This window comes from Pimephales promelas, chromosome 7 (assembly GCF_988280905.1).
Source record: "Pimephales promelas chromosome 7, fPimPro1.hap1.1, whole genome shotgun sequence".
Taxonomy (NCBI): domain Eukaryota; kingdom Metazoa; phylum Chordata; class Actinopteri; order Cypriniformes; family Leuciscidae; genus Pimephales; species Pimephales promelas.
In genome coordinates this window covers 153,190-168,003 of record NC_142775.1, presented here as the reverse complement: position 1 = coordinate 168,003, position 14,814 = coordinate 153,190, and the positions used below count along the sequence as shown (strand labels likewise).

The 14,814-nt window shown below is 43.4% G+C and overlaps 1 protein-coding gene across 1 annotated transcript in view; it reads left to right on the top strand.

The window, feature by feature from the left end:
• map4k4 (mitogen-activated protein kinase kinase kinase kinase 4) overlaps positions 1–14,814 on the top strand; it is a 70,745-nt gene that overhangs the window by 24,704 nt on the left and 31,227 nt on the right. The window contains exons 7-14 of the mRNA XM_089132871.1: positions 713–843; positions 972–1,026; positions 1,509–1,587; positions 1,679–1,854; positions 1,935–2,007; positions 7,645–7,855; positions 8,761–8,922; positions 10,100–10,186. Of these exons, the coding sequence (XP_088988997.1) occupies positions 713–843; positions 972–1,026; positions 1,509–1,587; positions 1,679–1,854; positions 1,935–2,007; positions 7,645–7,855; positions 8,761–8,922; positions 10,100–10,186 (974 nt within the window). The remainder of the gene's footprint in view (positions 1–712; positions 844–971; positions 1,027–1,508; positions 1,588–1,678; positions 1,855–1,934; positions 2,008–7,644; positions 7,856–8,760; positions 8,923–10,099; positions 10,187–14,814) is intronic.

Genomic DNA, 14,814 nt, shown 5'->3' with positions numbered 1-14,814 from the left:
GATCCTTTAAGTGTGTAAATTAATCAGTTAATATCCTTTCATTTTTTCAGTTCAATTTCGCTTAAAATATTTAATTTATAAAATAAAATATATTTCAATATTTTACATATATAAGTGCCTCATTTCATTTCCTTAAAGTTTAGAATCATCTTTTATTGTGAAAATCATCCACAGCACCACCTAGTGTTCAACCAGCGCTAATACAGTATACCCGGCTGCAGATACTGTATGGAAAATGATGCAAAATATTAAATAATTCACTTTTGCTCTCCAGGCCAGTGATTAGCTTCTGGATTTGATTATCTTACACATTCTGGAGGGCAGAAGCAGCTCCTAACAGTAAATTAAGGTTATGATGTATTGCACATAATTAATGTACAACTATGATTAAACGCTTGCGTTTTACCTTTTAATGTAATCAGACACAGTTTAACACGGATGCAATTTAGCATGAGAGTGATTGACAAACGGTTGATTCCTCTTCTTCTTTGGCTGATGTTTTATGGCGTAGCGGATTGATTGGTCCTGAAGGTTTATGTAAAGCAGGTTAAAGGTAAAACGGCGTCAGACACGGATGGTGTATTCTGGCCTGAGTGTAGTTTCCTCATTTGACGAGATCTCACCCGAGTCTCTCCCCGCACGTTTTCTCGAGTCCATGTGAGCGTGATGGCGTTGTTGGTGTGTGTGCGCTGATGTTGGCTCTCGTCTGCAGTGGACTTTGGCGTCAGCGCTCAGCTGGATCGAACCGTCGGCCGCAGAAACACCTTTATTGGAACGCCGTACTGGATGGCTCCGGAGGTCATCGCCTGTGACGAAAACCCAGACGCTACTTACGACTACAGGGTAATAACCTGCACACACACACACACACACACGAGCGCCGCAGGAACGTTCAGCATGTTAAACAGATTTGTCCTCAACACTGAGCCGCATGGATGAGCTGACGAGACGCCGTTCTGCTTTCCCTGTAGAGCGATCTGTGGTCCTGTGGGATCACGGCTATAGAGATGGCGGAGGGCGCTCCCCGTGAGTACTCCATCACACACCTCCTCTCTCTCTTGATGTCCAGATGCTTTACTTCACCATTAGTCCAGTCTATAGGAAATGAACCTCTTTGCTGATTTAAAGCCGGGGTGCAATAGCAGTACATACACACCTGTAGTTTTCCAATAATCCCGAAGGACTCGATGAGCTGGATCAGATGCGTTTAATCGGGGCTGAAGACTGTGGCTCTCCAGGAGCTAACCCTAAATTGACATATGACGTTCTGTCTCTTGCTCCGTCCAGGGCGTCCACCTCACTCTTGTGGTGATATAGCTGCATACATTAGGTCATTTGTTCCTCATTTGCATACATTCAAATATGCAATTGTTTTTAACAGATAAGTTAGTTAAGTTAAGTTGTTTTAACAGATAAGCAACACAATTCAAAATTTTGGTCGAACATTACCTTTATTATCCTGAGATAATGACTAGGTTTCATGGGCCGTGTGTGTCGGTGTTTTGCAGCGTTGTGTGATATGCATCCCATGCGCGCGCTCTTTCTCATACCCAGAAATCCTCCACCCAGACTCAAGTCCAAGAAATGGTCAGTAGCTTCATCTTATTGCCGTAGTGATGTCAGCAGGTCTCCGGTGCTCCTCCAGAAACGCTCTCCTCTCCCGTGATCTTGTTTTCAGGTCCAAGAAGTTCTTCAGCTTCATCGAGGGCTGTCTGGTGAAGAACTACACGCAGCGGCCGCCCACCGACCAGCTCCTGAAGCATCCCTTCATCAGGGACCAGCCCAACGAGAGGCAGGTGCGGATCCAGCTCAAGGACCACCTGGACCGCTGCCGCAAGAAGCGCGGAGAGAAAGGTACGGGTGCGGCTCCCGTCGACACGGTGTGTGTGTGTGTGTGTGCTCGCGTGTGACGTGTGCTTGTGCTCCGACTGCAGATGAGACCGAGTACGAGTACAGCGGCAGTGAGGAAGAGGAGGAAGAAGCTCAGGAGCAGGAGGGAGAGCCCAGGTATGACCCAGATCTCTCACTGCAGATCTCTTCTTACTCCTCGTCTGGATTCGATGTTCAATTTCAGAGCTGTGCTTTCAGTTGTTCCCACATTCATCACATACAGTATATTAAGCATGCATTTCAGTATGTGAGTAATTGATTGGTGTATCATCATTTGAAAATGTTTGTATGCAGATTTCACGTGCTTTTAAGAGCTGCACGATTCTGAATTGAGAAACATGATTTTGAATTCATGATTCTCCTGTTATGATCCAGCTGGGGATCGATCTCGGGTCTCCGGTGTGTGTGTGTCCTTGATACTAACCCTTCGCCACTGGAGGAGGTTGAACCCAAATGCAGAGGATTAAACGACAGTCAAACGTCAAGTCTGAGTTTAATATTGGGCTCTTTACTTTTGATGGAAAAGCAAAAACAACAAGAAGTCATAGTTCGCAATTTAAGTGAACGTGCTACAGGAAAAATATCAAATAACTCTCCTTGAGAGGCAACACAAAAAGGGTAATCCAGACAGAAGATCTTCCAGAGAGGCAAAACCAGAAATCCACAAAATGGTTACAAAAACATACGTTCCCAGAGCAAAACAGAAGGCAACATCTCAAATCTAAACGTTCTTAGGAATGACTACATCAGGACTGAACAAGAACAAAAATACAGTGAAGCCTTAAATAGGGTGGATCATTAGGTGTACTTCAACACAGGTGAGAGAATGACAAACATTAATCCAAGGAAACATAATCTGGGTAGAAACAATGCCATCTAGTGGTGAAATCAAGGAACTTCAGACAAAACATGACATTCTCCCATGATGCTAAAAAGAAAACATGCAATTGTTATGGCCGTCTAGGGGCCAGGTCGCTACATTTTTGGACCTAGGCTTAATTTGTGGGTATTTACTACAATGAATGAAAGAAAAAATAATGATTGGGAAAACCCCAAGAGCGAAAACACTAAAACCCCAAATTCAACCCTCTCGCTACTTAACCTCATCAAAAGAAAATACAAAGTTATCTGCCCTACCTACCACATGCTTTAAACAGAGAAAAAGAGAATAACAATGAAAATAAATGGCATTGTAACCCAATAAATCAATATTTACAAAGTATGAACAAATACTACACATAAAGACGGTGTGGTGTAGGTAGAAGAACGGCAAACAGTCAAAACGCTCCAATATAAACGTAATTCATTCAAGATTTTGAAGTACAATATAATTCACCAAATCCTGACTGAGACAGGTGGAGCTGGGGAGGGACGAGGGTAATCCGCTCCTGAGAAACGCGATCGCAGCTGATAATACTGAAGGAGCTTATACATGTTTACAGTGATAGGCGTCGTCGTATTCCTATAGGTAGACATGGATCAGCTGAGAGTCACTGATGCGAGCTTGACTAACGTGACCTGCCAGAACTGACGCATCGCTTAATTTGCGAAGCTGTTTTGTATCTGTTTTGTATAAGAAAAATGCGATATGCGATAACTCATTAAATAATGTGAAATGCGATACGATAATGCTTAAAGTGTGTAAAATAAACTTAAATTATATATTATGTAACCTTAATATCTTTCACATTCTTTTTGTGACAGGAAAACATCCCTACAACTTCTGGAAGTGAACAGCAGTGTTTTACTGTCGCATAAGAAGTGTTATTAACATCAGTGTAAAGTACAGGGTTCAGGGGTTCATCCTACATTAGGGTTATTTAACAACAGAAACTGAATAATCAAATGCAAAATTAAAACACTGCTTAGTTCCCTTTCAAAGGAACTCGCGATGCATCAACGACGCTTTGGGAACGCCTCCAGCGTGAATGCGTCTTAAGTATCAACTTGTCCAATGGAAAGAATAACGCCGCGGGCAAACCAGCATTAGCTTCTGTTGGCTCAGCAAGCGATCTGTCTCAATCTGTCTGTTATATTTACTGTTGTCTGTCTGTCTATATATATATATATATATAAATAATATGACGAAACAATTGCACAGTGTTTCTCCCTGCTCGCATTATTTAACAAGTGGACACACACACAAGCTTTTGTGTGTGGGGGTAGAGCCTACGCATGCCCTGCTCCCGCCTGTCACTTTTCGAGGGAAGTAATCAGGTTTGCGGTTCTCAGGGTGCAGGACCCACATCTGCTGGTGGAGGTGATTACTAAGGCTTTAGATGAATTAAATATTGAATAGCCAGCAGAGAACAGGGGCTCTCGTCCTAAAAATAGATTAAACGAGTGCTTCCTTCCCTCTAATGTTTCACCCCCATCACGGAGCCTTCCATTTTTCCTGATCTGCACAGCGAGCTGTCTAGATCATGGGAAAAAAAGAAATCCCTTAAAGAAATCTACTTATAATCTAGTGGGAAAAGCATATACGGCAGTGGGTCAATCCGGAGCCTGCTTGCACACTATGGAAGTACTACAAGCATATCAGGCTGACCTGCTGGGGGATTTGGACAGAAGTGAGGAAGTGAGACCCGTTGGAGTTCGAGAACTTCATCGGCCCACAGATTTATCTCTCAGGGCTGTTAAGGAGACTGCCAGAGCATTCGGACGGTCTGCGGCAGCCCTTGTGACCACAGAGAGACACCTCTGACTCAATTTGACGGAGATCAAGGACAAAGATGCTCCCATCAATCTTTCTGGTCTCTTCGGCGACGCGGTTATTTTGGTCGTCGAGAGTCTCCTGGAGTCCACATTACATTCAGAGGCAGTTAAAATATCTCTCCCTCGCTATGTCCAAACCCCAGGGGCTGCTGGGCGTGAGCAGCTCCAGCCGTCTGTTTCTCATATGCACCACAGCAGCCAAAGCCTTCGGAGCAGAAGCCGGTTCCGAGGGCCGTTCTTCACGCTGGGAAGGCTTCGGCTCAAAAGAAACCAGTGAGGGCAACCCTAACCGGGGTGGAACAGTATACACCTCATTATACGTGCCCATTCCATCTCGGTGTCCTCACAGGACTGTTCTGCCAACCACGTCACCCTTGGTGCTTCGGGGCGCAGCGGTCTCCAGCGAGCCTTTGGCGCAGTGTCAACTCGACATTGCGTCAGACTCACGTCCTCTGAGGCGGGTTCGAAAACAGTCAGTTTGGGTAGTTCCTGCCTGTGTGCTTCAGGTCGCTGAACTGGCTGTCTACACCAGAGGCTGGCTGTCTACACATTTCTGGCAGCGCGTAAGCTACTGCCGAATATATCTCTATGGGTCCTGCAGTTAGTAGCAAGAGGCAGATTCCAGTTTGGTTCTCGTCCTCCAGGCTACAACGGGGTGTCGCTCACGTTACTGCATCCCGAGCTGGCTCTGGTAATGATGCAGGAGGTAAAGGCCCTGTTAGCAAATAAAGCTATAGAGCAGGTGTACGCACCTGACATTGCGTTGGATCTTTATAGCCGTTATCTAATATTTCCAAAAAAGGATGGAGAGCTAGGTCATTTTCTAAATCTTCTTCTGTTGGAGTGTTCGGTGCTGGGAACGCAAGTCCATGTTGCTGACACTCAAACAGATTGTGACTCAAACCATATCCAAGGACAGGTTTGTCACGATAGATCAGAAAGACGCATACTTGCATATCTCCATCCTCCCTCAGCACAGGAGGTTCCTGAGGTTTTCTTTCAGGGGGCAAAGTACACCATTATCAGGCACTTCTTTTCGTTCTAACTCTATTACCCCTCACATTCACAAAGTGCATAGATGCAGCTCTGGCCCTGTCCAGGCTGCAGTGCATATGCAATCTGAATTGCAAAGTCGACTGGCTGATTCTAGCAGAATCAGAAGAGTTAGCGGTTCGGCATCGAGATGTCATCCTCGCTTATATGCGAAGGTTGGGGTTGAGGCTCAATGCTAAGAAGAGTTTGATTTCTCCAGTACAGAGGGCCACTTTTCTTGGAGTGGTCTGGGATTCAGTCACGACGCGAGCCGTTCTGTCGCCCCCGCTCGTGTAGCTGTTATACTTACTGCTGCAAAGGAGCTAAGGCTAGGCCAGTCACGCACTGTGAAACAGTCCGAGAGACTGTTAGGCCTCAGGGCAGCAGCGTCCAATGTGATACCCTATGCCCTGCTGTACGTGAGACCTTTGCAGTGGCGGCTCAGGACCAGAGGTCAAGATCAAGATCCTGCGCGCTGTCCACTTTGTTTCTCCCTCACTCAACCAGCCGCCTTGGGGTTGGATGCTATGGTGCAGACATGGCTGAGGCTACGTCTGTACGCAATCCCCCCCCCCCAGTTGCTCTGCTCCCATGAGTTCTGGAGATAATACAGATTTTAGGCACAATATCGCACCCCCCGCGGGGGATTTGGAAACTTTGGTTTTGGCCCCTAAGGGGGCACAACTCATAGAGAGTGGTCTCTCAACCGAGGTTGTTGAGACCATTCTAAGCTCCAGAGCTCGAGGAAACTTTATGCACTAAAATGGAGAGTTCTCACTTCTTGGTGTCACCAGCGTCAGTGGGATTCAGTTAATTGTTCAGTAAACACAGTACTTGAGAGTTTCTGCAAGAGCGCTTTACGTCAGGTTTATGTCCATCCACGCTCAAGGTATACGTGGCTGCCATAGCGGCTTTCCATGCCCTGGTGGATGGTACATCGTTGGGTCGAGACCCCCTGATCACACGTTTCCTTCGTGGCACATTGAGGCTGAGGCCTGCAACTTGCACTAGGGGGCTGGATTGGGACCTTGCAATTGTTTTAGAAGGCCTGTCTAGGGCTCCATTCGAGTCCTTAAATTCAGTTTCAGAAAAAAAATCTTATTTTTAATACCATCTGTTTGCTAGCTATTTCGTCCCTCAAAAGAGTCCGAGACCTTCAGGCCCTTTTCGGTTTCCCCCACTTGCCTTGAGTTTGCACCGGGGATGGTCGAGGCATTCTTATATCCAAAACAGGGATACGTCCCTAGGTGCCGACCATGTTTCTGAGGCCTATTGTGCTGGATGCTTTCTGTCCTCATCCTTTTACCTCTTCAGACCAGGAAAAGCTGAACTTTTTGTGTCCAGTGTGAGCATTGGACACTTATGTTCATCAGACTTCTCCGTGGAGTCCGACCAGCTATTTGTTTGATTTGGAGAAAGGTCTTCCTGCTTATAAACAGATGGTTAGCAAGTGCATAGTTGAGGCTGTTTCACTTGCGTACAAGTACTCATTCTACGAGGCGGATGGCGGCCTCTAAAGCCTTATTATTTGGAGTTTCTCTCCAAGACATTTGTGATGTGGTGGGCTGGTCCTCGCCGCCGCTCACATTCGTGAGGTTTTACAGCTTTGACCTGGATGCTGCCCCAGGGTCCCAGGTGCCTAGTGCTTAGACAACAGGCTGACACTCAGGTACTTGAAAGTTTGGCTATTTGGGTATTGTCTGAAGTTCTGAAGACGTTGCCTCTGGCAACCGATAGCGTCTCCTACCATCATGGCCGACCGGCTCAGACCCCGCCCAAATCGGCACATGACTCCTCACTCTCAATACATGAGAACGGCTCTCTCTGGATCAGAAAATTCGCTCTGATTGGACATGTCAGTGGTTTAATAGACATAGATTTACTGTCATTTAGGAATAATATGCGTCTGCCTGAATCGTGATCTGTGTGAGAAGAGAAAAAAGGAAAAGTCATATAGTTGATTTTTAAGGACCAGTGTGTAACTCTGCTGTGTTCTGAATCCCGCAGCTCTATTGTGAATGTCCCAGGCGAGTCGACTCTGCGTAGGGACTTCATCCGTCTACAGCAGGAGAATAAGGAGCGCTCGGAGGCAATGAGACGACAGCAGCTCCTCCAGGAACAGCAGATGCGTGAGCAGGAGGAATACAAGCGCCAACTACTGGCAGAACGACAGAAGCGCATCGAGCAGCAGAAAGAGCAGAGGCGGCGGCTGGAGGAGGTGAGTACATGCCAGTAATGCTCTGTGACTTTCCACGCCACATCTGAACCAGTCAAACACAAGTCACCGCACCATCAAGAAGAGTTTATATATTTGTAGGGCTAGAAAGACAACTGGCGAACTGTGTCAAAAGGCTGCACTCTAAGGAACAACTACATCCATCACTACAATGGCAACATTTCTGTCACATGTGATCAATGCCTGACTAAATTTATGAGCCTTATTGGATCATTTAAGTCACATGTTCAGCAGTTGGTAAAATCACCCATCACAAAATACATTTCATCTGCAACAATAGGATCCTACAATAATACGCATTGCATGTACAATAGCAAAGGATATGTCAGTTAAACATCTCCGTTTGGCAAAAAAACATTTTGAACAACATGAGTCACATGATGACAAACGCACATGTAACAACATGGCATACAGTAATTCTTCAATGATATGATCCTGTTAATCCAACTAGAACATTCCATAGTATAGCGAAATAGTTTGGCGAAATTTGCCATTTTGAAAGCAAAATTGGCATTTTGTTCTTTAGTTGGTCAAAACCTAGAATAACAGTAACCCTTTCAGCTGCTCTTTCTTTATCAGTTTACAGTGACCGCAACGTACACTGTGTAGGCTGCATATTCAAACGCACCTTGCATTGTGATGTCACACTTTAGGCAGGTTTAAAACATGTTGTTATTGCAGTGCTTCATGTTTGCTGAAAGACAAGGAACCATTTAGGCCCTTCTGTCATTATATGTTGAAACTTAAAGCGGCAATACGTTTACGAAGAACAACACAGCGCAAATTGTGTCCTGCAACTCAAGACAACACCATTATTGAGTTGAAACTTAAGCAAATGTCAATAATCATTGTAAGTTTAACCACAGAGTAATCCCTGTGTTCTGCAGCAACAAAGACGAGAGCGAGAGATGAGGAGACAACAAGAGCGAGAGCAGAGGAGGAGAGAGCAGGAGGAGAAGAGACGTGTGGAGGAGATGGAGAGGAGACGCAAAGAAGAGGAGGAGCGCAGGAGGGCAGAAGAGGAGAAGAGGAGGGCCGACCGCGAGCAGGTGAGCTAGGGCTAACCCTCACCCTAACCTAGCGCTAACACTCACCTTAACCTAGGGCTAATTCTCACCCTAACCTAGCGCTAACCCTCACCCTAACCTAGCGCTAACCCTCACCTTAACCTAGGGCTAACTCTCACCCTAACCTAGCGCTAACACTCACCTTAACCTAGGGCTAATTCTCACCCTAACCTTGCGCTAACCCTCACCCTAACCTAGCGCTAACCCTCACCTCAACCTAGGGCTAACTCTCACCCTAACCTAGCGCTAACCCTCACCTTAACCTAGGGCTAACTCTCACCCTAACCTAGCGCTAACACTCACCTTAACCTAGGGCTAATTCTCACCCTAACCTTGCGCTAACCCTCACCCTAACCTAGCGCTAACCCTCACCTTAACCTAGGGCTAACTCTCACCCTAACCTAGCGCTAACCCTCACCTTAACCTAGGGCTAACCCTCACCCTAACCTAGCGCTAACACTCACCTTAACCTAGGGCTAATTCACACCCTAACCTAGCGCTAACCCTCACCTTAACCTAGCACTAACCCTCACCCTAACCTAGCGCTAACCCTCACCCTAACCTAGCACTAGCCCTCACCTTAACCTAGGGCTACATGACAGGCCTAGAGCCATAGATGTATTACTGTAAACTAATGTAAACAAAAGTCGTTGGCAGTAAAAGACTTTTAGGTTATCTTAATAATTCCAAAAATGCGGTTATTTGGGCAAACTTATGTAAATAAAAATGTGTAGATGGGCTATAGAATCCAGTCTGTTCATGCAAAATGACTGGACTCCATCGGTCAGGTGTGTGATTACGTGGACACAGGGTATGAACTCACAGCTACACCTTTCCCCACGCTCTGTGATATCCATCAGCCTAACTGCTGGTGTATGTTTGGCAGATGTGTGTGTGTGTGTGTGTGTGTTTTTCAGGAGAACATCTGACTGTAACGTGTATTGGTTGTGTTGTGTTGTGTGTGTGTGTGTGTGTGTGTGTGTGTGTGTGTGTGTGTGTGTGTGTGTGTGTGTGTGTGTGTCAGGAGCACATATGACTGTAACGTGTGTGTGTTGTGTTTTGTTGTGTGTGTGTGTGTGTGTATCAGGAGCACATCTGACTGTAATGTGTGTGTGTGTGTGTCAGGAGCACATCTGACTGTAATGTGTGTGTGTGTCAGGAGTACATCCGCCGGCAGCTGGAGGAAGAGCAAAGGCACCTGGAGATCCTGCAGCAGCAGCTGTTACATGAGCAGGCCATGCTACTGGTGAGTAAATCCCTCACGTATACACTCAAACACACCAGCACTGGTGAGTGAATCCCACTGGTGAGTTTGTTTGACTCTGAAGGTTTGTTTGACTGAAGGTTTGTTTGACTCTGAAGGTTTGTTTGACTGAAGGTTTGTTTGACTCTGAAGGTTTGTTTGACTGAAGGTTTGTTTGACTCTGAAGGTTTGTTTGACTGAAGGTTTGTTTGACTCTGAAGGTTTGTTTGACTGAAGGTTTGTTTGACTCTGAAGGTTTGTTTGACTGAAGGTTTGTTTGACTCTGAAGGTTTGTTTGACTGAAGGTTTGTTTGACTCTGAAGGTTTGTTTGACTCTGAAGGTTTGTTTGACTGAAGGTTTGTTTGACTCTGAAGGTTTGTTTGACTGAAGGTTTGTTTGACTCTGAAGGTTTGTTTGACTCTGAAGGTTTGTTTGACTGAAGGTTTGTTTGACTCTGAAGGTTTGTTTGACTGAAGGTTTGTTTGACTGAAGGTTTGTTTGACTGAAGGTTTGTTTGACACTGAAGGTTTGTTTGACTCTGAAGGTTTGTTTGACTGAAGGTTTGTTTGAATCTGAAGGTTTGTATGACTGAAGGTTTGTTTGACTCTAAAGGTTTGTTTGACTGAAGGTTTGTTTGACTCTGAAGGTTTGTTTGACTGAAGGTTTGTTTGACTCTGAAGGTTTGTTTGACTGAAGGTTTGTTTGACTAAAGGTTTGTTTGACTGAAGGTTTGTTTGACTCTGAAGGTTTGTTTGACTCTGAAGGTTTGTTTGAAGGTTTGTTTGACTCTGAAGGTTTGTTTGACTGAAGGTTTGTTTGACTGAAGGTTTGTTTGACTCTGAAGGTTTGTTTGACTGAAGGTTTTTTTGACTCTAAAGGTTTGTTTGACTGAAGGTTTGTTTGACTCTGAAGGTTTGTTTGACTGAAGGTTTGTTTGACTGAAGGTTTGTTTGACTCTGAAGGTTTGTTTGACTGAAGGTTTGTTTGACTCTGAAGGTTTGTTTGACTGAAGGTTTGTTTGACTCTGAAGGTTTGTTTGACTGAAGGTTTGTTTGACTCTGAAGGTTTGTTTGACTGAAGGTTTGTTTGACTCTGAAGGTTTGTTTGACTGAAGGTTTGTTTGACTCTGAAGGTTTGTTTGACTGAAGGTTTGTTTGACTCTGAAGGTTTGTTTGACTGAAGGTTTGTTTGACTCTGAAGGTTTGTTTGACTCTGAAGGTTTGTTTGACTGAAGGTTTGTTTGACTCTGAAGGTTTGTTTGACTGAAGGTTTGTTTGACTCTGAAGGTTTGTTTGACTCTGAAGGTTTGTTTGACTGAAGGTTTGTTTGACTCTGAAGGTTTGTTTGACTGAAGGTTTGTTTGACTGAAGGTTTGTTTGACACTGAAGGTTTGTTTGACTCTGAAGGTTTGTTTGACTGAAGGTTTGTTTGAATCTGAAGGTTTGTATGACTGAAGGTTTGTTTGACTCTAAAGGTTTGTTTGACTGAAGGTTTGTTTGACTCTGAAGGTTTGTTTGACTGAAGGTTTGTTTGACTCTGAAGGTTTGTTTGACTGAAGGTTTGTTTGACTAAAGGTTTGTTTGACTGAAGGTTTGTTTGACTCTGAAGGTTTGTTTGACTCTGAAGGTTTGTTTGACTCTGAAGGTTTGTTTGACTGAAGGTTTGTTTGACTGAAGGTTTGTTTGACTCTGAAGGTTTGTTTGACTGAAGGTTTTTTTGACTCTAAAGGTTTGTTTGACTGAAGGTTTGTTTGACTCTGAAGGTTTGTTTGACTGAAGGTTTGTTTGACTGAAGGTTTGTTTGACTCTGAAGGTTTGTTTGACTGAAGGTTTGTTTGACTCTGAAGGTTTGTTTGACTGAAGGTTTGTTTGACTCTGAAGGTTTGTTTGACTGAAGGTTTGTTTGACTCTGAAGGTTTGTTTGACTGAAGGTTTGTTTGACTCTGAAGGTTTGTTTGACTGAAGGTTTGTTTGACTCTGAAGGTTTGTTTGACTGAAGGTTTGTTTGACTCTGAAGGTTTGTTTGACTCTGAAGGTTTGTTTGACTGAAGGTTTGTTTGACTCTGAAGGTTTGTTTGACTGAAGGTTTGTTTGACTCTGAAGGTTTGTTTGACTCTGAAGGTTTGTTTGACTGAAGGTTTGTTTGACTCTGAAGGTTTGTTTGACTGAAGGTTTGTTTGACTGAAGGTTTGTTTGACTGAAGGTTTGTTTGACACTGAAGGTTTGTTTGACTCTGAAGGTTTGTTTGACTGAAGGTTTGTTTGAATCTGAAGGTTTGTATGACTGAAGGTTTGTTTGACTCTAAAGGTTTGTTTGACTGAAGGTTTGTTTGACTCTGAAGGTTTGTTTGACTGAAGGTTTGTTTGACTCTGAAGGTTTGTTTGACTGAAGGTTTGTTTGACTAAAGGTTTGTTTGACTGAAGGTTTGTTTGACTCTGAAGGTTTGTTTGACTCTGAAGGTTTGTTTGAAGGTTTGTTTGACTCTGAAGGTTTGTTTGACTGAAGGTTTGTTTGACTGAAGGTTTGTTTGACTCTGAAGGTTTGTTTGACTGAAGGTTTTTTTGACTCTAAAGGTTTGTTTGACTGAAGGTTTGTTTGACTCTGAAGGTTTGTTTGACTCTGAAGGTTTGTTTGACTGAAGGTTTGTTTGACTAAAGGTTTGTTTGACTAAAGGTTTGTTTGACTCTGAAGGTTTGTTTGACTCTGAAGGTTTGTTTGAAGGTTTGTTTGACTCTGAAGGTTTGTTTGACTGAAGGTTTGTTTGACTGAAGGTTTGTTTGACTCTGAAGGTTTGTTTGACTGAAGGTTTGTTTGACTAAAGGTTTGTTTGACTAAAGGTTTGTTTGACTCTGAAGGTTTGTTTGAAGGTTTGTTTGACTCTGAAGGTTTGTTTGACTGAAGGTTTGTTTGACTGAAGGTTTGTTTGACTGAAGGTTTGTTTGACTGAAGGTTTGTTTGACTGAAGGTTTTTTTGACTCTAAAGGTTTGTTTGACTGAAGGTTTGTTTGACTCTGAAGGTTTGTTTGACTGAAGGTTTGTTTGACTCTGAAGGTTTGTTTGACTGAAGGTTTGTTTGACTAAAGGTTTGTTTGACTGAAGGTTCGTTTGACTCTAAAGGTTTGTTTGACTGGAGGTTTGTTTGACTGAAGGTTTGTTTGAAGGTTTGTTTGACTAAAGGTTTGTTTGACTCTGAAGGTTTGTTTGACTGAAGGTTTGTTTGACTGAAGGTTTGTTTGACTCTAAAGGTTTGTTTGACTCTAAAGGTTTGTTTGACTCTGAAGGTTTGTTTGACTGAAGGTTTGTTTGACTCTGAAGGTTTGTTTGACTGAAGGTTTGTTTGACTCTGAAGGTTTGTTTGACTCTGAAGGTTTGTTTGACTGAAGGTTTGTTTGAATGAAGGTTTGTTTGAATGAAGGTTTGTTTGACTCTAAAGGTTTGTTTGACTCTGAAGTTTTGTTTGACTCTAAAGGTTTGTTTGAATCTGAAGGTTTGTTTGACTGAAGGTTTGTTTGACTCTGAAGGTTTGTTTGACTCTGAAGGTTTGTTTGACTGAAGGTTTGTTTGACTCTGAAGGTTTGTTTGACTGAAGGTTTGTTTGACTGAAGGTTTGTTTGACTCTGAAGGTTTGTTTGACTGAAGGTTTGTTTGACTGAAGGTTTGTTTGACTCTGAAGGTTTGTTTGACTCTGAAGGTTTGTTTGACTGAAGGTTTGTTTGAATCTGAAGGTTTGTTTGACTGAAGGTTTGTTTGACTCTAAAGGTTTGTTTGACTGAAGGTTTGTTTGACTCTGAAGGTTTGTTTGACTGAAGGTTTGTTTGACTCTGAAGGTTTGTTTGACTGAAGGTTTGTTTGACTAAAGGTTTGTTTGACTGAAGGTTTGTTTGACTCTGAAGGTTTGTTTGACTCTGAAGGTTTGTTTGAAGGTTTGTTTGACTCTGAAGGTTTGTTTGACTGAAGGTTTGTTTGACTGAAGGTTTGTTTGACTCTGAAGGTTTGTTTGACTGAAGGTTTTTTTGACTAAAGGTTTGTTTGACTGAAGGTTTGTTTGACTCTGAAGGTTTGTTTGACTGAAGGTTTGTTTGACTCTGAAGGTTTGTTTGACTGAAGGTTTGTTTGACTAAAGGTTTGTTTGACTGAAGGTTCGTTTGACTCTAAAGGTTTGTTTGACTGGAGGTTTGTTTGACTGAAGGTTTGTTTGAAGGTTTGTTTGACTCTGAAGGTTTGTTTGACTGAAGGTTTGTTTGACTGAAGGTTTGTTTGACTCTAAAGGTTTGTTTGACTCTAAAGGTTTGTTTGAATCTGAAGGTTTGTTAGACTGAAGGTTTGTTTGACTCTGAAGGTTTGTTTGACTGAAGGTTTGTTTGACTCTGAAGGTTTGTTTGACTGAAGGTTTGTTTGAATGAAGGTTTGTTTGACTGAAGGTTTGTTTGACTCTAAAGGTTTGTTTGACTCTGAAGTTTTGTTTGACTCTGAAGGTTTGTTTGACTCTGAAGGTTTGTTTGACTCTGAAGGTTTGTTTGACTCTGAAGGTTTGTTTGACTGAAGGTTTGTTTGACTGAAGGTTTGTTTGACTCTGAAGGTTTGTTTGACTGAAGGTTTGTTTGACTCTAAATGTTTGTTTGACTCAAGGT